We start from the raw sequence: 25,617 nt of genomic DNA, 5'->3' as shown, positions 1-25,617 counted from the left end.
ACGAAGCAGGTAGAGAAATAGAAAAATATTTCAGTGAAGAAATGGTCCTACCACCCCAGTCAGCAGCATCACAATGTGAAAATAATGAATCAGGGCAGATTTATTCCAAAATCCACAGCACTCTTTCACATGACTTGTGTGGAGACAAGGACCGATTTCTCTCTCCTGATTCACATACTCAAGACATATATTCTCCCATTGACAGTAGGCAAAAAGAATTCTCCAAAGAGCTTGCAAACAGACCTCTATCACCAGAATCGTTGTCTTCTTGTGATGACTATTCAGTGTATGAACTAGAGAGATGGATTGAGGAACTCAGATCATGTTCACCGGAACCATTGTGTTTATGTGATGAAGGTAGACTTCTGTCTCCTGATTCACCTATTCCTGACTATGGTCATGCTAAATTTGAGACGTTCATCTACACAGGAAGTAGATCATCCTCTCCCACATCACCAATCCTAGATATTGAGTATTCTGAGTTATGTCCGAATGAGTTGTTCAATGAAGACAGAATGTGGTCTCCAGATTCATCATATTCACCAGATGCATGGAGACCTCTGTCTCCTGATTCACCTATTCCTGAATATATTCATTCTACATGTGACCAGCTGATATGTTCAACTAGCAGATCATCATCTCCCTTATCTTTAGCATCAGATATTGAATACTCTGACCTCTATCTTGAGGAATTATTCCAAGAAGGGAGAATAGATTCACCGGAACCATTATGTTTATGTGATGAAGGTAGACCTCTGTCTCCTGATTCACCTATTCCTGAATATGGCTGCCATACATTTGAACAGATAAACTTCACAGGTAAACGATCATCATCTCCCATATTTTTAGCGTCAGATATTGAATACTCTGACCTTTATCTTGAGGAATTATTCCAAGAAGGGAGAATAGATTCACCGGAACCATTATGTTTATGTGAATCAGGTAGACTTCTGTCTCCTGATTCACCTATTCCTGACTATGGTCATGATACATTTGAGATGTCAATCTACACAGGAAGTAGATCATCCTCTCCCACATCACCAATCCTAGACATTGAGTATTCTGAGTTTTGTCTGAATGAGTTGTTCAATGAAGACAGATCGTGGTCTCCAGATTCATCATATTCACCAGATAAATGTAGACCTCTGTCTCCTGATTCACCTATTCCTGCGTTTGTTTGCCCAATATTTGAGCAGTTTGTCTATGGAAGTAATAGAACATCATCTCCCATATCTCTAGTATCTGATAATGAATACTCTGAAATGTGTTTTGAAGAGTTGTTCAGTGAAGACAGACCAGAGTCACCGGAATCAGAAATAAACACCAACGAGACTGTGAGAGGCCTGAGTGAGCATAGACCAATATCACCAGACTCCCTCACATCTGAAAATGACTATTCCTTAACTTTCCTTGAGTGGCTAGAGGAAGAAAGAACATCCTCACCAGAAGCCTTTACATCAATAGATGAATATACAGCCCTGTCTCCTGATTCCCCTATTCCTGAATATGGCTGCCATACATTTGAACAGTTAAACTTCACAGGTAAACGATCATCATCTCCCGTATCTTTAGAGTCAGATATTGAATACTCTGACCTTTATCTTGAGGAATTGTTTCAAGAAGGGAGAATAGATTCACCGGAACCATTGTGTTTATGTGATGAAGGTAGACTTCTGTCTCCTGATTCACCTATTCCTGACTATGGTCATGATACATTTGAGATGTCAATCTACACAGGAAGTAGATCATCCTCTCCCACATCACCAATCCTAGACATTGAGTATTCTGAGTTATGTCCGAATGAGTTGTTCAATGAAGACAGAACGTGGTCTCCAGATTCATCATATTCACCAGATGCATGTAGACCTCTGTCTCCTGATTCACCTATTCCTGAATATATTCATTCTACATGTGACCAGCTGATATGTTCAACTAGCAGATCATCATCTCCCATATCTTTAGCATCAGATATTGAATACTCTGATCTCTATCTTGAGGGATTATTCCAAGAAGGGAGAATAGATTCACCAGAACCATTATGTTTATGTGATGAAGGTAGACCTCTGTCTCCTGATTCACCTATTCCTGAATATGGCTGCTATACATTTGAACAGTTAAACTTCACAGGTAAACGATCATCATCTCCCGTATCTCTAGCGTCAGATGTTGAGTACTCTGACCTCTGTCTGTCAGAGTTGTTTGTCAAGGACAGACCAGATTCACCAGAATCAGTCATTTTAGATGATGAAACCACCAGTAAAGATGTGACTGAATATAGACCATTGACATCGGAGGACACAAAGCATTATGAAACTAAAATCATACAGCTGGATATAGGTAATGAATCAGACTGGTCAGTACAAGCTACCCCAGTTACCACAGTACACTCAACACAATGCTCAAACTCGAAAAGTGCATTATGTAACGAAGCAGGTAGAGAAATAGAAAAATATTTCAGTGAAGAAATGGTCCTACCACCCCAGTCAGCAGCATCACAATGTGAAAATAATGAATCAGGGCAGATTTATTCCAAAATCCACAGCACTCTTTCACATGACTTGTGTGGAGACAAGGACCGATTTCTCTCTCCTGATTCAGATACTCAAGACATATATTCTCCCATTGACAGTAGGCAAAAAGAATTCTCCAAAGAGCTTGCAAACAGACCTCTATCACCAGAATCGTTGTCTTCTTGTGATGACTATTCAGTGTATGAACTAGAGAGATGGATTGAGGAACTCAGATCATGTTCACCGGAACCATTGTGTTTATGTGATGAAGGTAGACTTCTGTCTCCTGATTCACCTATTCCTGACTATGGTCATGCTAAATTTGAAACGTCAATCTACACAGGAAGAAGATCATCCTCTCCCACATCACCAATCCTAGACATTGAGTATTCTGAGTTGTGTCTGAATGAGTTGTTCAATGAAGACAGAACGTGGTCTCCAGATTCATCATATTCACCAGATGCATGTAGACCTCTGTCTCCTGATTCACCTATTCCTGCGTTTGTTTGCCCAATATTTGAGCAATTTGTCTATGGAAGTAATAGAACATCATCTCCCGTATCTCTAGTATCTGATAATGAATACTCTGAAATGTGTTTTGAAGAGTTGTTCAGTGAAGACAGACCAGAGTCACCGGAATCAGAAATAAACACCAACGAGACTGTGAGAGGCCTGAGTGAGCATAGACCAATATCACCAGACTCCCTCACATCTGAAAATGACTATTCCTTATCTTTCCTTGAATGGTTAGAGGAAGAAAGAACGTCCTCACCAGAAGCCTTTACATCATTAGATGAATATACACCCCTGTCTCCTGATTCCCCTATTCCTGAATATGGCTGCCATACATTTGAACAGTTGAACTTCACAGGTAAACGATCATCATCTCCCGTATCTTTAGCATCAGATATTGAATACTCTGACCTTGATCTTGAGGAATTGTTCCAAGAAGGGAGAATAGATTCACCGGAACCATTATGTTTATGTGATGAAGGTAGACTTCTGTCTCCTGATTCACCTATTCCTGACTATGGTCATGCTAAATTTGAGACGTTCATCTACACAGGAAGTAGATCATCCTCTCCCACATCACCAATCCTAGATATTGAGTATTCTGAGTTATGTCCGAATGAGTTGTTCAATGAAGACAGAACGTGGTCTCCAGATTCATCATATTCACCAGATGCATGTAGACCTCTGTCTCCTGATTCACCTATTCCTGAATATATTCATTCTACATGTGACCAGCTGATATGTTCAACTAGCAGATCATCATCTCCCTTATCTTTAGCATCAGATATTGAATACTCTGACCTCTATCTTGAGGAATTATTCCAAGAAGGGAGAATAGATTCACCGGAACCATTATGTTTATGTGATGAAGGTAGACCTCTGTCTCCTGATTCACCTATTCCTGAATATGGCTGCCATACATTTGAACAGATAAACTTCACAGGTAAACGATCATCATCTCCCATATTTTTAGCGTCAGATATTGAATACTCTGACCTTTATCTTGAGGAATTATTCCAAGAAGGGAGAATAGATTCACCGGAACCATTATGTTTATGTGAATCAGGTAGACTTCTGTCTCCTGATTCACCTATTCCTGACTATGGTCATGATACATTTGAGATGTCAATCTACACAGGAAGTAGATCATCCTCTCCCACATCACCAATCCTAGACATTGAGTATTCTGAGTTTTGTCTGAATGAGTTGTTCAATGAAGACAGATCGTGGTCTCCAGATTCATCATATTCACCAGATAAATGTAGACCTCTGTCTCCTGATTCACCTATTCCTGCGTTTGTTTGCCCAATATTTGAGCAGTTTGTCTATGGAAGTAATAGAACATCATCTCCCATATCTCTAGTATCTGATAATGAATACTCTGAAATGTGTTTTGAAGAGTTGTTCAGTGAAGACAGACCAGAGTCACCGGAATCAGAAATAAACACCAACGGGACTGTGAGAGGCCTGAGTGAGCATAGACCAATATCACCAGACTCCCTCACATCTGAAAATGACTATTCCTTATCTTTCCTTGAATGGTTAGAGGAAGAAAGAACGTCCTCACCAGAAGCCTTTACATCATTAGATGAATATACACCCCTGTCTCCTGATTCCCCTATTCCTGAATATGGCTGCCATACATTTGAACAGTTAAACTTCACAGGTAAACGATCATCATCTCCCGTATCTTTAGCGTCAGATATTGAATACTCTGATCTTTATCTTGAGGAATTGTTCCAAGAAGGGAGAATAGATTCACCGGAACCATTGTGTTTATGTGATGAAGGTAGACTTCTGTCTCCTGATTCACCTATTCCTGACTATGGTCATGCTAAATTTGAGACGTTCATCTACACAGAAAGTAGATCATCCTCTCCCACATCACCAATCCTAGACATTGAGTATTCTGAGTTGTGTCTGAATGAGTTGTTCAATGAAGGCAGAACGTGGTCTCCAGATTCATCATATTCACCAGATGCATGTAGACCTCTGTCTCCTGATTCACCTATTCCTGAATATGGCTGCCAGACATTTGAACAGTTAAACTTCACAGGTAAACAGTCATCATCTCCCGTATCTCTAGCGTCAGATGTTGAGTACTCTGACCTCTGTCTGGCAGAGTTGTTTGACGAGGACAGACCCGATTCACCAGAATCAGTCATTTTAGATGATGAAACCACCAGTAAATATTTGACTAAATATAGACCATTGACACCGGAGTCACTGATATCTGAAACAGACTACTGCTTATTTTTCTCAAAGTGGCTTGAAGAAGTGAGAGCCTTCTCTCCTGAATCTATTTCATCACTCGATGAATACAGGCTGCTCTCCCCTGACTCTCCAGTTCCACAGTATGAAATTCCATTGACTATCTCAATGCACTCCACTGGTATCCAAAGCTTATCTCCCATTTCTGCAATATCAGACAGTGAGAGCGAAGAGTATTATCTGGAAGACTTCTTCCTTGAGGACAGGCCTTCATCTGAGTCTAATTCCTTCACTAGAGCCCTTACTCCTGACTCCCCTGTACCTCAGTTTAATATGTCTACAGTGCCTGCCATTCAGTGGAACAGATCTGCATCTCCTCACTCAGCAACATCAGACATAGAGTACTTTGATACCAACTGGAACTATGAACAAGTGCCATATGAGGTGAGACCAGAGTCCCCTCTATCAGGATCAGATGAGGCATTCAAAAATGTGGTTGGTGAATGTGTGATGGCACTACGACCGCTGTCACCTGATTCTCTATCCTCAGAGTCTGACTACAAGCTGTCTTTCCTGGAGCATTGGTTGAAAGAGCTGAGACCATCCTCACCAGGTTCTCATACGTCATTGGAGTTTAGACCTCTCTCTCCCGACTCTCCTATTCCTCAATATGCTAACTATTTGCCTCAGAACATGTTGACAGGAGCAGTTAAAAGTGATCTGGGCCCATCACCCGTACCAACATTATCCGATAATGAGTCCTGCTTTTCTTGGGATTATGATGAGGGTAGGCCACAATCTCCTGATTCAATCATAGATGAAAGTAGCCGTCATCCTATATCTCCAGATGCTGCAGGCTTTGTGATTCGTAAAAACTTTCCAAACTCAAGAGAGCCATATGATACTTCCTTAAAGAGGGGGCCGGGATCAAAATCTCTTGAGAGTCAAATGGGGCCACCAGTAAAAATCATGGCCTTGGAAAGTGTTGGGGCAGTCTCTGCTGACATTTCATTTCCCAAAAAGTTTAGATTGGTATACGAAACCGTACCATGCAAGCTGATGTCCCATATGTATGACCCACCTTTTAAAGGAGAACATCTCTGTACTAAGGCGGGAATTTTTGAACGAATACTTGACACAGAAAGAACAACAGAAAGAGATGAGACAGATGAGTGTAGTGATCAAATCCAAATGAGTGAGGAAGTTCAGGCTACTATTGTTGTTGCTGAAACTTCTAGTGACTTTACAAGTAAAATGATACCAGAAGTGCTGTCAGTACAGTTGTCAAGCTTAAAGTCCGAAATAATGATTTGTCGTCATGATGAACTTATCTCCACTTTGCCATTGCAGTCCTCGGAGTCTGGACAACTAGGAAAGCAATATGCTTTTACATCTGATTCTGAGTCCTTACTTTCTAAATCATCTTCTGTCTACAGATCACCATCATGTCAATCGGTAATTTCAGATAGTGATGGAGCCCTCTTATCTGTAGAAGATTTATTTGTAGATATCCGACCATCATCCCCAGAATCCTTTACATCAGTTGATGAGAGCAGACCGCTCTCTGTGGATTCTCCAGTTCCACAGTACGAAAACTTTCTGGACACTTATATGTTATCATTTAATGAATACCCATCTTCCCCTCCTGAATCTGTATCATCAGAGATTGAATACTCTGAACTTGGTATTGAGGAACTATTCAGCGAGACCAGACCAGATTCACCTCAGTCACAGCCTCCAGACTATGAATCTGAAAATCGATCTCTTTCTCCAGACTCCTTAAGTGCATCTGAAGATTATGCTGAGGAATTTCTGGAGTGGTGTCAATTGTTTAGGCCACCTTCACCTGAATCTTTGGCTGAATTGAATGAGTTCAGGGCCCTCTCACCCGACTCACCTGTCCCTCAGTACAAATGTCCTTTGGCGGTTAGTATAACTCACTCCGCACATCTCAGGAGCACATCACCGGCATCTCTAACATCAGAAAACACAGAGGAAGAGCTGTATTTAGATTTTTTCACAGAGAGAAGGCCCATGTCTCCTGAATCCCCTATTCCTGAATATATTCATTCTACATGTGACCAGCTGATATGTTCAACTAGCAGATCATCATCTCCCGTATCTTTAGCATCAGATATTGAATACTCTGACCTTTATCTTGAGGAATTGTTCCAAGAAGGGAGAATAGATTCACCTGAACCATTGTGTTTATGTGATGAAGGTAGACTTCTGTCTCCTGATTCACCTATTCCTGACTTTGGTCATGCTAAATTTGAGACGTCAATCTACACACGAAGTAGATCATCCTCTCCCACATCATCAATCCTAGACATTGAATATTCTGAGTTGTGTCTGAATGAGTTGTTCAATGAAGACAGATTGTGGTCTCCAGATTCATCATATTCACCAGATACATGTAGACCTCTGTCTCCTGATTCACCTATTCCTACGTTTGTTTGCCCAATACTTGAGCAGTTTGTCTATGGAAGTAATAGAACATCATCTCCCATATCTCTAGTATCTGATAATGAATACTCTGAAATGTGTTTTGAAGAGTTGTTCAGTGAAGACAGACCAGAGTCACTGGAATCAGAAATAAACACCAACGGGACTGTGAGAGGCCTGAGTGAGCATAGACCAATATCACCAGACTCCCTCACATCTGAAAATGACTATTCATTATCTTTCCTTGAATGGTTAGAGGAAGAAAGAACGTCCTCACCAGAAGCCTTTACATCATTAGATGAATATACACCCCTGTCTCCTGATTCCCCTATTCCTGAATATGGCTGCCATACATTTGAGCAGTTGAACTTCACAGGTAAACGATCATCATCTCCCGTATCTTTAGCGTCAGATATTGAATACTCTGATCTTTATCTTGAGGAATTGTTCCAAGAAGGGAGAATAGATTCACCGGAACCATTGTGTTTATGTGATGAAGGTAGATTCCTCTCACCTGATTCACCTATTCCTGACTATGGTAATGTGAAATTTGAGACGTCAATCTACACAGGAAGTAGATCATCCTCTCCTACATCACCAATCCTAGACATTGAGTATTCTGAGTTGTGTCTGAATGAGTTGTTCAATGAAGACAGAACGTGGTGTCCAGATTCATCATATTCACCAGATGCATGTAGACCTCTGTCTCCTGATTCACCTATTCCTGAATATGGCTGCCAGACATTTGAACTGTTAAACTTCACAGGTAAACGATCATCATCTCCCGTATCTCTAGCGTCAGATGTTGAGTACTCTGACCTCTGTCTGGCAGAGTTGTTTGACGAGGACAGACCCGATTCACCAGAATCAGTCATTTTAGATGATGAAACCACCAGTAAATATTTGACTAAATATAGACCATTGACACCGGAGTCACTGATATCTGAAACAGACTACTGCTTATTTTTCTCAAAGTGGCTTGAAGAAGTGAGAGCCTTCTCTCCTGAATCTATTTCATCACTCGATGAATACAGGCCGCTCTCCCCTGACTCTCCAGTTCCACAGTATGAAATTCCATTGACTATCTCAATGCACTCCACTGGTATCCAAAGCTTATCTCCCATTTCTGCAATATCAGACAGTGAGAGCGAAGAGTATTATCTGGAAGACTTCTTCCTTGAGGACAGGCCTTCATCTGAGTCTAATTCCTTCACTAGAGCCCTTACTCCTGACTCCCCTGTACCTCAATTTAATATGTCTACAGTGCCTGCCATTCAGTGGAACAGATCTGCATCTCCTCACTCAGCAACATCAGACATAGAGTACTTTGATACCAACTGGAACTATGAACAAGTGCCATATGAGGTGAGACCAGAGTCCCCTCTATCAGGATCAGATGAGGCATTCAAAAATGTGGTTGGTGAATGTGTGATGGCACTACGACCGCTGTCACCTGATTCTCTATCCTCAGAGTCTGACTACAAGCTGTCTTTCCTGGAGCATTGGTTGAAAGAGCTGAGACCATCCTCACCAGGTTCTCATACGTCATTGGAGTTTAGACCTCTCTCTCCCGACTCTCCTATTCCTCAATATGCTAACTATTTGCCTCAGAACATGTTGACAGGAGCAGTTAAAAGTGATCTGGGCCCATCACCCGTACCAACATTATCCGATAATGAGTCCTGCTTTTCTTGGGATTATGATGAGGGTAGGCCACAATCTCCTGATTCAATCATAGATGAAAGTAGCCATCATCCTATATCTCCAGATGCTGCAGGCTTTGTGATTTGTAAAAACTTTCCAAACTCAGGAGAGCCATATGATACTTCCTTAAAGAGGGGGCCGGGATCAAAATCTCTTGAGAGTCAAATGGGGCCACCAGTAAAAATCATGGCCTTGGAAAGTGTTGGGGCAGTCTCTGCTGACATTTCATTTCCCAAAAAGTTTAGATTGGTATACGAAACCGTACCATGCAAGCTGATGTCCCATATGTATGACCCACCTTTTAAAGGAGAACATCTCTGTACTAAGGCGGGGATTTTTGAACGAATACTTGACACAGAAAGAACAACAGAAAGGGATGAGACAGATGAGTGTAGTGATCAAATCCAAATGAGTGAGGAAGTTCAGGCTACTATTGTTGTTGCTGAAACTTCTAGTGACTTTACAAGTAAAATGATACCAGAAGTGCTGTCAGTACAGTTGTCAAGCTTAAAGTCCGGAATATGATTTGTCGTCATGATGAACTTATCTCCACTTTGCCATTGCAGTCCTCGGAGTCTGGACAACTAGGAAAGCAATATGCTTTTACATCTGATTCTGAGTCCTTACTTTCTAAATCATCTTCTGTCTACAGATCACCATCATGTCAATCGGTAATTTCAGATAGTGATGGAGCCCTCTTATCTGTAGAAGATTTATTTGTAGATATCCGACCATCATCACCAGAATCCTTTACATCAGTTGATGAGAGCAGACCGCTCTCTGTAGATTCTCCAGTTCCACAGTACGAAAACTTTCTGGAAACTTATATGTTATCATTTGATGAATACCCATCTTCCCCTCCTGAATCTGTATCATCAGAGATTGAATACTCTGAACTTGGTATTGAGGAACTATTCAGCGAGACCAGACCAGATTCACCTCAGTCACAGCCTCCAGACTATGAATCTGAAAATCGATCTCTTTCTCCAGACTCCTTAAGTGCATCTGAAGATTATGCTGAGGATTTCCTGGAGTGGTGTCAGTGGTTTAGGCCACCTTCACCTGAATCTTTGGCTGAATTGAATGAGTTCAGGGCCCTCTCACCCGACTCACCTGTCCCTCAGTACAAATGTCCTTTGGCGGTTAGTATAACTCACTCCACACATCTCAGGAGCACATCACCGGCATCTCTAACATCAGAAAACACAGAGGAAGAGCTGTATTTAGATTTTTTCACAGAGAGAAGGCCCATGTCTCCTGAATCCCCTATTCCTGAATATATTCATTCTACATGTGACCAGCTGATATGTTCAACTAGCAGATCATCATCTCCCGTATCTTTAGCATCAGATATTGAATACTCTGACCTTTATCTTGAGGAATTGTTCCAAGAAGGGAGAATAGATTCACCTGAACCATTGTGTTTATGTGATGAAGGTAGACTTCTGTCTCCTGATTCACCTATTCCTGACTTTGGTCATGCTAAATTTGAGACGTCAATCTACACAGGAAGTAGATCATCCTCTCCTACATCACCAATCCTAGACATTGAGTATTCTGAGTTGTGTCTGAATGAGTTGTTCAATGAAGACAGAACGTGGTCTCCAGATTCATCATATTCACCAGATGCATGTAGACCTCTGTCTCCTGATTCACCTATTCCTGAATATGGCTGCCAGACATTTGAACTGTTAAACTTCACAGGTAAACGATCATCATCTCCCGTATCTCTAGCGTCAGATGTTGAGTACTCTGACCTCTGTCTGGCAGAGTTGTTTGACGAGGACAGACCCGATTCACCAGAATCAGTCATTTTAGATGATGAAACCACCAGTAAATATTTGACTAAATATAGACCATTGACACCGGAGTCACTGATATCTGAAACAGACTACTGCTTATTTTTCTCAAAGTGGCTTGAAGAAGTGAGAGCCTTCTCTCCTGAATCTATTTCATCACTCGATGAATACAGGCCGCTCTCCCCTGACTCTCCAGTTCCACAGTATGAAATTCCATTGACTATCTCTATGCACTCCACTGGTATCCAAAGCTTATCTCCCATTTCTGCAATATCAGACTGTGAGAGCGAAGAGTATTATCTGGAAGACTTCTTCCTTGAGGACAGGCCTTCATCTGAGTCTAATTCCTTCACTAGAGCCCTTACTCCTGACTCCCCTGTACCTCAGTTTAATATGTCTACAGTGCCTGCCATTCAGTGGAACAGATCTGCATCTCCTCACTCAGCAACATCAGACATAGAGTACTTTGATACCAACTGGAACTATGAACAAGTGCCATATGAGGTGAGACCAGAGTCCCCTCTATCAGGATCAGATGAGGCATTCAAAAATGTGGTTGGTGAATGTGTGATGGCACTACGACCGCTGTCACCTGATTCTCTATCCTCAGAGTCTGACTACAAGCTGTCTTTCCTGGAGCATTGGTTGAAAGAGCTGAGACCATCCTCACCAGGTTCTCATACGTCATTGGAGTTTAGACCTCTCTCTCCCGACTCTCCTATTCCTCAATATGCTAACTATTTGCCTCAGAACATGTTGACAGGAGCAGTTAAAAGTGATCTGGGCCCATCACCCGTACCAACATTATCCGATAATGAGTCCTGCTTTTCTTGGGATTATGATGAGGGTAGGCCACAATCTCCTGATTCAATCATAGATGAAAGTAGCCATCATCCTATATCTCCAGATGCTGCAGGCTTTGTGATTTGTAAAAACTTTCCAAACTCAGGAGAGCCATATGATACTTCCTTAAAGAGGGGGCCGGGATCAAAATCTCTTGAGAGTCAAATGGGGCCACCAGTAAAAATCATGGCCTTGGAAAGTGTTGGGGCAGTCTCTGCTGACATTTCATTTCCCAAAAAGTTTAGATTGGTATACGAAACCGTACCATGCAAGCTGATGTCCCATATGTATGACCCACCTTTTAAAGGAGAACATCTCTGTACTAAGGCGGGGATTTTTGAACGAATACTTGACACAGAAAGAACAACAGAAAGGGATGAGACAGATGAGTGTAGTGATCAAATCCAAATGAGTGAGGAAGTTCAGGCTACTATTGTTGTTGCTGAAACTTCTAGTGACTTTACAAGTAAAATGATACCAGAAGTGCTGTCAGTACAGTTGTCAAGCTTAAAGTCCGGAATATTGATTTGTCGTCATGATGAACTTATCTCCACTTTGCCATTGCAGTCCTCGGAGTCTGGACAACTAGGAAAGCAATATGCTTTTACATCTGATTCTGAGTCCTTACTTTCTAAATCATCTTCTGTCTACAGATCACCATCATGTCAATCGGTAATTTCAGATAGTGATGGAGCCCTCTTATCTGTAGAAGATTTATTTGTAGATATCCGACCATCATCACCAGAATCCTTTACATCAGTTGATGAGAGCAGACCGCTCTCTGTAGATTCTCCAGTTCCACAGTACGAAAACTTTCTGGAAACTTATATGTTATCATTTGATGAATACCCATCTTCCCCTCCTGAATCTGTATCATCAGAGATTGAATACTCTGAACTTGGTATTGAGGAACTATTCAGCGAGACCAGACCAGATTCACCTCAGTCACAGCCTCCAGACTATGAATCTGAAAATCGATCTCTTTCTCCAGACTCCTTAAGTGCATCTGAAGATTATGCTGAGGATTTCCTGGAGTGGTGTCAGTGGTTTAGGCCACCTTCACCTGAATCTTTGGCTGAATTGAATGAGTTCAGGGCCCTCTCACCCGACTCACCTGTCCCCTCAGTACAAATGTCCTTTGGCGGTTAGTATAACTCACTCCGCCACATCTCAGGAGCACATCACCGGCATCTCTAACATCAGAAAACACAGAGGAAGAGCTGTATTTAGATTTTTTCACAGAGAGAAGGCCCATGTCTCCTGAATCCCCTATTCCTGAATATATTCATTCTACATGTGACCAGCTGATATGTTCAACTAGCAGATCATCATCTCCCGTATCTTTAGCATCAGATATTGAATACTCTGACCTTTATCTTGAGGAATTGTTCCAAGAAGGGAGAATAGATTCACCTGAACCATTGTGTTTATGTGATGAAGGTAGACTTCTGTCTCCTGATTCACCTATTCCTGACTTTGGTCATGCTAAATTTGAGACGTCAATCTACACAGGAAGTAGATCATCCTCTCCTACATCACCAATCCTAGACATTGAGTATTCTGAGTTGTGTCTGAATGAGTTGTTCAATGAAGACAGAACGTGGTCTCCAGATTCATCATATTCACCAGATGCATGTAGACCTCTGTCTCCTGATTCACCTATTCCTGAATATGGCTGCCAGACATTTGAACTGTTAAACTTCACAGGTAAACGATCATCATCTCCCGTATCTCTAGCGTCAGATGTTGAGTACTCTGACCTCTGTCTGGCAGAGTTGTTTGACGAGGACAGACCCGATTCACCAGAATCAGTCATTTTAGATGATGAAACCACCAGTAAATATTTGACTAAATATAGACCATTGACACCGGAGTCACTGATATCTGAAACAGACTACTGCTTATTTTTCTCAAAGTGGCTTGAAGAAGTGAGAGCCTTCTCTCCTGAATCTATTTCATCACTCGATGAATACAGGCCGCTCTCCCCTGACTCTCCAGTTCCACAGTATGAAATTCCATTGACTATCTCTATGCACTCCACTGGTATCCAAAGCTTATCTCCCATTTCTGCAATATCAGACAGTGAGAGCGAAGAGTATTATCTGGAAGACTTCTTCCTTGAGGACAGGCCTTCATCTGAGTCTAATTCCTTCACTAGAGCCCTTACTCCTGACTCCCCTGTACCTCAGTTTAATATGTCTACAGTGCCTGCCATTCAGTGGAACAGATCTGCATCTCCTCACTCAGCAACATCAGACATAGAGTACTTTGATACCAACTGGAACTATGAACAAGTGCCATATGAGGTGAGACCAGAGTCCCCTCTATCAGGATCAGATGAGGCATTCAAAAATGTGGTTGGTGAATGTGTGATGGCACTACGACCGCTGTCACCTGATTCTCTATCCTCAGAGTCTGACTACAAGCTGTCTTTCCTGGAGCATTGGTTGAAAGAGCTGAGACCATCCTCACCAGGTTCTCATACGTCATTGGAGTTTAGACCTCTCTCTCCCGACTCTCCTATTCCTCAATATGCTAACTATTTGCCTCAGAACATGTTGACAGGAGCAGTTAAAAGTGATCTGGGCCCATCACCCGTACCAACATTATCCGATAATGAGTCCTGCTTTTCTTGGGATTATGATGAGGGTAGGCCACAATCTCCTGATTCAATCATAGATGAAAGTAGCCATCATCCTATATCTCCAGATGCTGCAGGCTTTGTGATTTGTAAAAACTTTCCAAACTCAGGAGAGCCATATGATACTTCCTTAAAGAGGGGGCCGGGATCAAAATCTCTTGAGAGTCAAATGGGGCCACCAGTAAAAATCATGGCCTTGGAAAGTGTTGGGGCAGTCTCTGCTGACATTTCATTTCCCAAAAAGTTTAGATTGGTATACGAAACCGTACCATGCAAGCTGATGTCCCATATGTATGACCCACCTTTTAAAGGAGAACATCTCTGTACTAAGGCGGGAATTTTTGAACGAATACTTGACACAGAAAGAACAACAGAAAGAGATGAGACAGATGAGTGTAGTGATCAAATCCAAATGAGTGAGGAAGTTCAGGCTACTATTGTTGTTGCTGAAACTTCTAGTGACTTTACAAGTAAAATGATACCAGAAGTGCTGTCAGTACAGTTGTCAAGCTTAAAGTCAGAAATAATGATTTGTCGTCATGATGAACTTATCTCCACTTTGCCATTGCAGTCCTCGGAGTCTGGACAACTAGGAAAGCAATATGCTTTTACATCTGATTCTGAGTCCTTACTTTCTAAATCATCTTCTGTCTACAGATCACCATCATGTCAATCGGTAATTTCAGATAGTGATGGAGCCCTCTTATCTGTAGAAGATTTATTTGTAGATATCCGACCATCATCCCCAGAATCCTTTACATCAGTTGATGAGAGCAGACCGCTCTCTGTGGATTCTCCAGTTCCACAGTACGAAAACTTTCTGGACACTTATATGTTATCATTTAATGAATACCCATCTTCCCCTCCTGAATCTGTATCATCAGAGATTGAATACTCTGAACTTGGTATTGAGGAACTATTCAGCGAGACCAGACCAGATTCACCTCAGTCACAGCCTCCAGACTATGAATCTGAAAATCGATCTCTTTCTCCAGACTCCTTAAGTGCATCTGAAGATTATGCTGAGGATTTCCTGGAGTGGTGTCAGTGGTTTAGGCCACCTTCACCTGAATCTTTGGCTGAATTGAATGAGTTCAGGGCCCTCTCACCCGACTCACCTGTCCCTCAGTACAAATGTCCTTTGGCGGTTAGTATAACTCACTCCGCACATCTCAGGAGCACATCACCGGCATCTCTAACATCAGAAAACACAGAGGAAGAGCTGTATTTAGATTTTTTCACAGAGAGAAGGCCCATGTCTCCTGAATCCCCTATTCCTAAATATATTCATTCTACATGTGACCAGCTGATATGTTCAACTAGCAGATCATCATCTCCCGTATCTTTAGCATCAGATATTGAATACTCTGACCTTTATCTTGAGGAATTGTTCCAAGAAGGGAGAATAGATTCACCAGAACCATTGTGTTTATGTGATGAAGGTAGACTTCTGTCTCCTGATTCACCTATTCCTGACTTTGGTCATGCTAAATTTGAGACGTCAATCTACACAGGAAGAAGATCATCCTCTCCCACATCATCAATCCTAGACATTGAATATTCTGATTTGTGTCTGAATGAGTTGTTCAATGAAGACAGATCGTGGTCTCCAGATTCATCATATTCACCAGATACATGTAGACCTCTGTCTCCTGATTCACCTATTCCTGCGTTTGTTTGCCCAATACTTGAGCAGTTTGTCTATGGAAGTAGTAGAACATCTCCCATATCTCTAGTATCTGATAATGAATACTCTGAAATGTGTTTTGAAGAGTTGTTCAGTGAAGACAGACCAGAGTCACTGGAATCAGAAATAAACACCAACGGGACTGTGAGAGGCCTGAGTGAGCATAGACCAATATCACCAGACTCCCTCACATCTGAAAATGACTATTCATTATCTTTCCTTGAATGGTTAGAGGAAGAAAGAACGTCCTCACCAGAAGCCTTTACATCATTAGATGAATATACACCCCTGTCTCCTGATTCCCCTATTCCTGAATATGGCTGCCATACATTTGAACAGTTAAACTTCAAAGGTAAACGATCATCCTCTCCCGTATCTTTAGCATCAGATATTGAATACTCTTACCTTTATCTTGAGGAATTGTTCCAAGAAGGGAGAATAGATTCACCGGAACCATTGTGTTTATGTGATGAAGGTAAACTTCTGTCTCCTGATTCACCTATTCCTGAATATGGTCATGCGGAATTTGAGACGTCAATCTACACAGGAAGTAGATCATCCTCTCCCACATCACCAATCCTAGACGTTGAGTATTCTCAGTTCTGTCCCCCACAGCTTGAATGTATTATGCTTCTTCCAGACAGTACATGTCCTTCAACTGAATCATTGATCTCAGACACTGAGCTGTCTGAGTTATGCCTAGAGACTCTCTTAGATTATGGAAGACCAGAGTCACCTGAACCAGACTCAGTGCAATATGAACATAGTGATAGCCACCGTAGTGATGCAGCTATACACAGGCATTTGTCTCCTGAATCAGACATTTCTGAGAGCGATAGAGCACTTCTGTATCTGGATTACCCAAAAGATGACACAAGGCCTCTTTCTCCTGAATCCGTTTCTTCAATTAATGAATTGACATGTTTGCCACCTGACTCGCCAGTTCCTCAGTTCAGAACATCATTATCTGATCATAGAGTACCATGTTTTGAAGATAGGTCATCCTCACCTGAGTTTGTAACATCAGACATTGATGATTCCAGCTTTGATCTTGAAGAAATGTTCCAGAATCGGCCTGAGTCTCCCGAATCTGACTTTTATGATAATGAGCCTCAAGAAAGTACATCATTCTCCAGTGGCAAATATTCATTGGCTCAGACTAAATTCATAGCTGATAACGAGGCCTCAATCATGTCTCCTATGTTCCAGCTAGTTTACAAAGCAGTCCCAAGCACACTTATGGCACATATGTATGACCCACTGTATAAGGGAGAAACCTTCATAAGCAAGACTGGTGTTTTTGAAAGGGCTGGATGGAGGATGGAGGATAGGAAAAACTGATGAAAAGTACTGAACATGCCAAACAGGCCAGGCAGGCACATTTATGCTTTAAACCCAAATAGGTATCAATGAAAGACAACATTTATAAATCACACCTACCACACTCTTTTGTTTGTGCATCACCTTGATTTAATATGTCATGATAACTATGATAACTATAGACCATATGAAATTTTATGAAATGTCCATAGACCCAACTAGCTGATTATTAAATGCCATTCAGATTTCATTTGTAACCACAAAGTGTGGTAGGTGTGATTATTTCAAATCCCCAGTTTATTAGTGATAAATGATCCATGACGTCATAGGATTTTGCCCAGTAGAATATTTTGGTCATTTTATGGATTTGGTTAACTCTGACATACTGTGTTAGGAAGCACAGTGCAGTTGATTAGGAAATTATCCTCCAAGGTACAATAATGTAGTACAAGCAAAGCCGATATTTATTACTATTCTAATTGAAATTGAGACAACAATTTATGTCTTAAAATTTGAAATGTCTCGTCCTGTAGCCTTGGAATGCATCACCCTGTTCCTAGTAATTTCCCTGGTGAGCTTGATGAAGATACAAATCTGTTGCCTTCCTTTCCACATTATGAAATGTTCTTGTTATATTATCACACCATTGTATTGGAAAGGAATGGGATCGAACTGAATTCAGTCATATTTAAGTTCTGATCCAATTTTGTGTGCTCAAATGTAGAAAACAGTTGTTGCTGTGTTGTTGACCCTCTTGTCATGCAGAACATAGCTTTGCCATTAGCGTTTGCCGGTTCTTCTTGATGAGCGGATTTGGTTTAATGTCCTCTTTTAGTCAGAGGATCATAATTTGTTACATATGCCTGTCTTTTTTGTGCTCCACAATAGCGTGTATCAGCAGACATTGCAGTTACTTTGCTGGAAAAGGTCTACTGGTTTCTGGTGTAATTGGGTTGTTTTTTTAGCACATGTTTTTTTTTAAGTATTTATAATGTGTGAAAACCACAAAGTGGTACCAGTAGGTTAATTGTACTCACCAACAACCCAGTTTAACGGGGAGGTGGTTTTGCCATCATCTGATTTTGAATAGGTAAGATCCAGCAGACAAGGGAGCAGATGAAGGGTGTAGAGAACAGTGACAGATGAAGGGTGTAGAGAGCAGTGACAGATGAAGGGTCTAAAGAGCAGTGACAGATGAAGGGTCTAAAGAGCAGTGACAGATGACGTGTGTAAAGAGCAGTGACAGATGAAGTGTGTAAAGAGCAGTGACAGATGAAGGGTGTAGAGAGCAGTGACAGATGAAGGGTGTAGAGAGCAGTGACAGATGAAGGGTCTAAAGAGCAGTGACAGATGACGTGTGTAAAGAGCAGTGACAGATGAAGTGTGTAAAGAGCAGTGACAGATGAAGGGTGTAGAGAGCAGTGACAGATGAAGGGTGTAGAGAGCAGTGACAGATGAAGTGTTACAGATATGTAACAGTTATGAGCCAGGGCTAGGAGCTTTGATAGCTTAGGCACCACCATTTTGCAGTGAAGATTTTTTTTGATTTGGTTGAAATAACTTGTTAATCTTGCACTTTTCATTTTTGAGCTCAAGCTGAATCAGAGTGAAGCTGAAGATAATCTAAATGTTTGAGTCATGTGCCAGCTGGCGTAATCCTTGAACTGAAAGAAAGCAGAGCAACAACCCCTTTGTCAAGAACAATCTGAAGAGCATCAACAAAAAGAACCACCGCAGAAGAAGATAAGATTTTGTTCATCAGTGTAGAAAGAGAAAGCTGGAAAAATTGCCACCAAGAAACAATGGGGGTGGACACAACTCAGGCGGAAAGATGACAAAGGCTGGCAGCTGACTCCCAGTGTTGGTAAGAGCGCTTGCACTGAAAGGATGCTGTGTCACAGGAAATAGTGCTGAATCCCTGAGCATAGTTTCAGACATAAAGCATAAACGCCTACTAATGTCTCTGCTTCTTAGAGTTTGACTCGCCCTGTTTCGCATGTTTGCATAAGGCCAACAGGATGAGTCTCCCAACCCTCCCAAACAAAAAGGCTGATTCAGGAAGTCTCAGCATTGTGATTCTTACTGCTGCCCCCATTCTGATCCTGTCCTAAAGTGCCCCAGCACCATGATGCGTAACTACTTCACCAACCACCGGATTACATGACATGCTGTCAAATATAGAAAATGAGCAGTGGCATGGCAATATTTTAACAGTCACATCTCTCACAGCTGTACAGCTGCACAGCTGCACTGTAATTCAAGTGGTAGAGCATGGTGCATGCTCCGTGCTCACAGGTTCAGTTCCCAGGGAGTACAAGCACTGCTTTGCATTCATTCACTTATGACGCAAAGTAAAGGTGACATGTAACATGAATGGTGTCGAATCAGCCTTGTGGTGACATTGCTTTTGTCTGACTTGGGTCCCACATAGGCCTTTCAAATAATATATATATATATATACATATATACAGTATATATACATATATATACATATATATGTATGCTTTGTATCAAGTAGTCAGGAAAAAAAGATTTCAGGCATAAAGATACCTTTGTATAAGTGCCCCTGAAATCTATATGTGCTTTACATTGCCTTTACAATTATGCACTTGCCCTAATGTTTTGCTTTAGTTGAGTTTTGTTTGAAAAATTGTCCCAAAGAATGTATGGGGGCTACTACACAATTGAGCTTGACACATTTGTACTGTATCTTATTAATGCACTGAGTTTATGTGTGGGATTGTACTATTTGTTAGCTATTTTCTCAAAGAAGACATCTCATTTGTGTTTTTTTCATCCCATTTCATGATTACATCATAGGTTTCAGGCACTTTGGATCAAGCAGTGTTACCTGATTCTGAGCCGAGTAAACTGGAGGTTTGGTATAAGGCCAGTGCATCTTTGATGTCACCTGTAAGAAACTCCTTCTCCCCTGCAAGTCAAGTGGAGACAGTTGAACCGAGTGAAAACACATGTGATTTCAGTCCGTATCCAAATGAGAGAGTGGCACCTGCAGAGTCAATAGACGTGCCATTTAGTGCTCATGAGCCTATCCCACTAGTGCCAGATCTCCTTAAACACACATCCAAGGATAGTCAGGATGGCCCACCACAATCTCCAGGTCAACATACAGGTGCACCACACAAATCTATTATGCAAGGAGTGTCATCTGGTGGATCTGAATGTCAAACAAATGAAAAGGAGCACAAAACTGGTGAGATCCCCAAACCTGACGAGGAAGCAGCTCTTAGATATGAGGAAACCTCAGGAAGTTTGTACAGAGTGGGCTTTACATCCGTGGAGAGCAAAGATTCTTCACCTCAGAAAGATAGAGGTTACCCATTCAGTCTGGAGTCAGTGGACAGTGGCCCTTCAGGTGACATCATAGCAGAGGGTAGTTTAGCAGATGTTCCCCTGACATCTAGTGAGTTTTTGTCCAGTCACACATGTTCGGAAGGACTTAGAGTAACTCCTGATCTTATCAAAATTGCCTCTGGCTCAGTGAAACATCAGGGAACTGATCCTGGAAAGTTGAGCAATATGGCTCCAGCTGTGTCATGGCAAACCCAAGGACCTGATACACCAGATCCTACTGTATGTTCAGTCACAGATATGAAGATCCCCAAGTCACACGAAGAATGTGAAGAAGCAATGGGGAGTGAAGTAAGCCAAGCCTCATCCACAGAACTAATTTTCCACACAGAGGAGTCTGACCAAACATTTTATGTTATTGTAACACCTGAGAATCAGCTGTTGCCACATACCCTGATAGAATCTGATGTAAGAGAAAGTAGAACAATTATTTCTCTTGGCCAGACCCATCTTGCCCCTAGCCAAGGTCCCTTAGACATGATTGAAACTGCTGCAGCAAGTAGTATACTGGATTGTGACCTGGCTGGATCATCATACCAGTTAAGCTCTGTTACAGCTGCATCCCCTACTGATGACAGTGGACATGATGAGAAGACATATGTGTGTCAAACTACTCTTGACATGACACATTCATGGATCCCTTGTGAAGCTACTCCGTATACTACTGATGACACAAATGTATGTACTTCAGATGTGACTGCACAGACACCAGACACAAGTAGATCATCAAAATGCTTTGGTTTTGAGGAACAAGCCACTGCCTTCACTCAAAAACAGGTTGAGCCCATGGAAACGGCTTCCAATGATTTGGTCACCATCACCTTCGCACGTGATAAGGAAACTGTTGCCGATCCTACATTCATCCCCGGGTCCCAACAGCTTGTACCGATGACAGCTGCTTTGCACTCACTAGAGGAAGATATTGTCCAGACTGTTCATGAATCTCCCCATTCATTTTCACAAAATACTCGTCCATTGTCAGCTTCAGTTAGCCTAAGCCAGGCAGACGTCGAAGAGATTTCCTCTTACCAGCTGTCTACAACTCCAGAGGAATGTTCTTTGGCTGTTCCTCCTGTCAATTTAGAGGCAGTAACTGTTGAAACGTCCAAAAGTAAACATGAAGAGCCAAGTGCTGTATGCACAAAGCAACTGTTGAATGAAGAGGCGGAATCTTTTCTGAGGGATCTTCCCACCACTGAGGAACCGGACATGTTCTTCAGCCCAGAGGTCATGCCTATGGATGTGTGTACTCTACATGACTTCTATGATGCTATCGCTGATGTAAAGCCTAAAGCTCAAGCACTCCAATTCCATGAAGACTCAGACCCAGAGATGTACTTTGACTGTAAACAAGCCATTTCAGATTACTCTGAAACAGAGCCCGATGAAATTAAGAAACTACCCTTTCATCCAAGGATGGATTCCATCCTTGGTGTCAAAAAGAGACAGGGGAGCTGTAGGAACACTATGCATTTTATGCTACGAGAGCAGCACCGTAGATCCTTACTCTCATCAGGAAGTGAGGACTATGAAGATGCTCCTTTCACCCATGAACTCTCAGATAGGTCACACGGAAAGAGAGGTCATACAGCAAATACAGCAAATTCACGGAGTACTGGACAAGCCTTCAAGCAGCGCCCCCAGGAGGTCCTCCGTCAGAGGGCAGCTGAGTATGTGGGCGATGGCGACTGTCTGAAGAGGGTAAGGAGATTTGAGCATGAGCTCCTGAATCCTGCCTGGAGCTGCCTATCCTGCACTTTTACCACATTGTCTCAGCCCTTTGGCACTTTTGGCACTAAATATATTTAACTTGGAAATTTGGATTTAACCTGTTTAATAAACTAACTGGTGTGGTTTATTTTTTTAGAAGTCCGTTTCGGTTTAACAAGTTAAATTAACAAGCATTCAGTCAAGTTTCTTCATTTTGTAGAGATGACTTGCACACAAACTCAGACATGCTTCTAAGTCCCTGGTTTCTAACTGGTTTCTAACCCTAACCCTAAATCTGGTAACCCTAAAACTGGTAACCCCAAACCGGTAACCCCAAACTGGTTTCTTGAAAAAAAAAAACATGGTAGTGCATGGAAGAAACTAATGATCTAACAAATACTATGTCTGTGAACTTCATCTGTGCTCTTCTGAAGAGTAAAGGCTTTGTTATGAAACGATATTCATTTTCCCTGCCTGGCTAGGAAATTGCAAAAGAGCTAGGTGCGCAGTCGGATAGTTCTGAAGAGGATGTTCTTATCACCAGAGTGGTTCGAAGGAGAGTTATCATCCAGGTATAGCGAGGAGGAGCTTCTGCTGGCCTGCTCTGCATGTGTGATGCCCTGCCAGTGGGGATTCTGTGTGAAGTGTGAAGTCTAGGGCGGACATGTGAGCCTTCAGTACAGATCAGAGCAACATTTTAATCAAAGATGTAAAATATTAATGGTGTTTGGGTTCTTGAACTTTTTAACAGATTTTGTCATTACTTTAATTTTTACCCATGATCATCTTCCATTAGCATGTCATGTGTTTTGTGTGTATTTGTCTCTGGCTTTCAAGACAAATCCAGAGTTCTGTTCTTGACACTAAAACCAAACCCCTCTCTTACAGCTGACCTCTGCCTGACCACTGCCCCCCAGTGGACAGTGAATGACTAGCAAGTGGTCAGAATGTCTCTTAATGTTTCCCTTCTCTCTTCAAACAGGGAGATGAATTCCCAGAATTTGCTCCGCAGACCACTTCTGAGGAGCAATATGTGGATGAACATGGGAATATGGTGGTGAAAAAGGTACCTTTTATTTTATCTTATTATTTCTACCAATAGAAGAACATAGGACCTCAGAATAAACATAATCAGATAATATTTTGCTGTACTTTAGCGCAATCTCACAGCAAAAATATCTGAATTGAGTTTGATGTTATAAACATGTTGTGTTGTTTAGTCAGTCTGGATGGTTTGTTGACTTTTCAGGTTACCAGGAAGATAATCAAGCGCTGTGTGTCATCTGATGGAGTCGAACGGGAGGAAGTGATGGTTGAGGGAACTCCACAAGACACTGTCAGTGTGGCCCAAGGGGACGGCTACTCCAAAGTAATTAAGAGGACAGTGCTGAAGAGTGAGGGAGACCAGACAGAGGTGTGTGTGTGTGTGTGTGTGTGTGTGTGTGTGTGTGTGTGTGTGTGTGTGTGTGTGTGTGTGTGTGTGTGTGTGTGTGGCACTGATTGCATTGGGGCACCAGGTGCGGTTTTCTAAATGCAATTGTAACTGTAGTGTGGTAGTGGGCATATATACCTGTGTGTGTGTGCTTCTAGGTGACATTTTGTGAAAGGCCGGGTGCGTCTGCCTCTGGAGCGGAGCAGGACGACAGTGGCGAGGTCAGCCAGGTGGTGCAGACGTCGCTAGTGCAGGGTGAGAGGATGGAGATGCACCACGGAGACCCCACTCTCGCCTCCGATCTCCCCTCTGCTCAAGATGACTTCAGTCAGGTCAGTGATCATTCACACTGTCAGAGCAGAATGCAACCATGTTTACACTGACTACTATACTGACACCTGAACTCCTTTTTGACATAAATGGATTACGCCGACCTGCCAAACAGTGACAGTGCAACTCTGAGTCAGAGGAGTCCTGCGTAAATAAAGAAAACGTTCCCGTTACATAATGTGTTGTGTTTCCATGGGATACTAGTTTTTTCATCATATCCCTCTCTTATCAGTTGTATACCAGGAGTGAGTCTGGCCAGCACTCACAGGTGGGTTTATAGGTGTGGGGCTCATTTGTTTTTTAGTTTTCAGTGTTCTCCCTTCGTAATTTCTCCCACCCAGGCCATGAGGTATATGGGGCTCTCAAAGAAAGCTCATGTTCCCCGGATTGTAGAGCAGCAGATTATAAAGGAGGATGGATCTGTGATCAGGAGGTTTGGAAGATATGCATGGTGTGTGTGTTTGTGTGTGTGTGTTTGTGCCTGTGTGTGTGTGTACATGTATGAAACACGTATGTGTGTGTTTGTGCGTGTGTGTGTGCATGTGTGTGTGTGTACATGTATGAAACGTGTGTGTGTGTGTGTGTGTGTGTGTGTTTGTGTGTGTTTGTGTGTGTGAAACAAAACAACTGTTACAGAAAGATGGAGGCACGGTGCATGGTATTAAGAGTGGGGTGCTGGAACTCTAGATAATGTGTGAGAAGTATGATCATGTGGATAAGGGGAAACAATAACACTCCCTTATTATAATATAATATCATATAGTAATATATTATGTAATAACACTCCCTTATCATAATATAATATCATATAGTAATATATTATGTAATAACACTCCCTTATCATAATATAATATCATATAGTAATATATTATGTAATAACACTCCCTTATCATAATATAATATCATAAAGTAATATATTATGTAATAACACTCCCTTATGATAATATAAGATCATATAGTAATATATTATGTAATAACACTCCCTTATCATAATATAATATCATATAGTAATATATTATGTAATAACACTCCCTTATTATAATATAATATAGTTATATATTATGTAATAACATTCCCTTATCATAATATAATATCATATA

The 25,617-nt window shown here is 41.7% G+C and overlaps 2 protein-coding genes across 5 annotated transcripts in view; both read left to right on the top strand.

Annotated features, from left to right (window-relative positions):
• ank2a (ankyrin 2a, neuronal) overlaps window positions 1-25,617 on the top strand; it is an 82,774-nt gene that overhangs the window by 55,428 nt on the left and 1,729 nt on the right. For all 4 annotated transcript variants that reach the window (XM_031560505.2, XM_031560504.2, XM_031560501.2 and 1 more), the window contains 4 exons: window positions 23,738-23,821; window positions 24,005-24,169; window positions 24,346-24,519; window positions 24,859-24,950. In XM_031560505.2, the coding sequence (XP_031416365.1) occupies window positions 23,738-23,821; window positions 24,005-24,169; window positions 24,346-24,519; window positions 24,859-24,950 (515 nt within the window). The remainder of the gene's footprint in view (window positions 1-23,737; window positions 23,822-24,004; window positions 24,170-24,345; window positions 24,520-24,858; window positions 24,951-25,617) is intronic.
• On the top strand, window positions 5,049-10,312 carry LOC116218516. Its single transcript, XM_031560506.2, has 2 exons — window positions 5,049-7,397; window positions 8,121-10,312. The coding sequence occupies exons 1-2, from the start codon at window positions 5,403-5,405 to the stop codon at window positions 9,906-9,908; spliced, it is 3,783 nt and encodes a 1,260-aa protein (XP_031416366.1). The 5' UTR covers window positions 5,049-5,402; the 3' UTR covers window positions 9,909-10,312.

The sequence above is a fragment of the Clupea harengus genome, chromosome 22, assembly GCF_900700415.2.
Source record: "Clupea harengus chromosome 22, Ch_v2.0.2, whole genome shotgun sequence".
Lineage (NCBI taxonomy): Eukaryota > Metazoa > Chordata > Actinopteri > Clupeiformes > Clupeidae > Clupea > Clupea harengus.
This window is presented reverse-complemented; position numbering and strand designations above follow the sequence as displayed.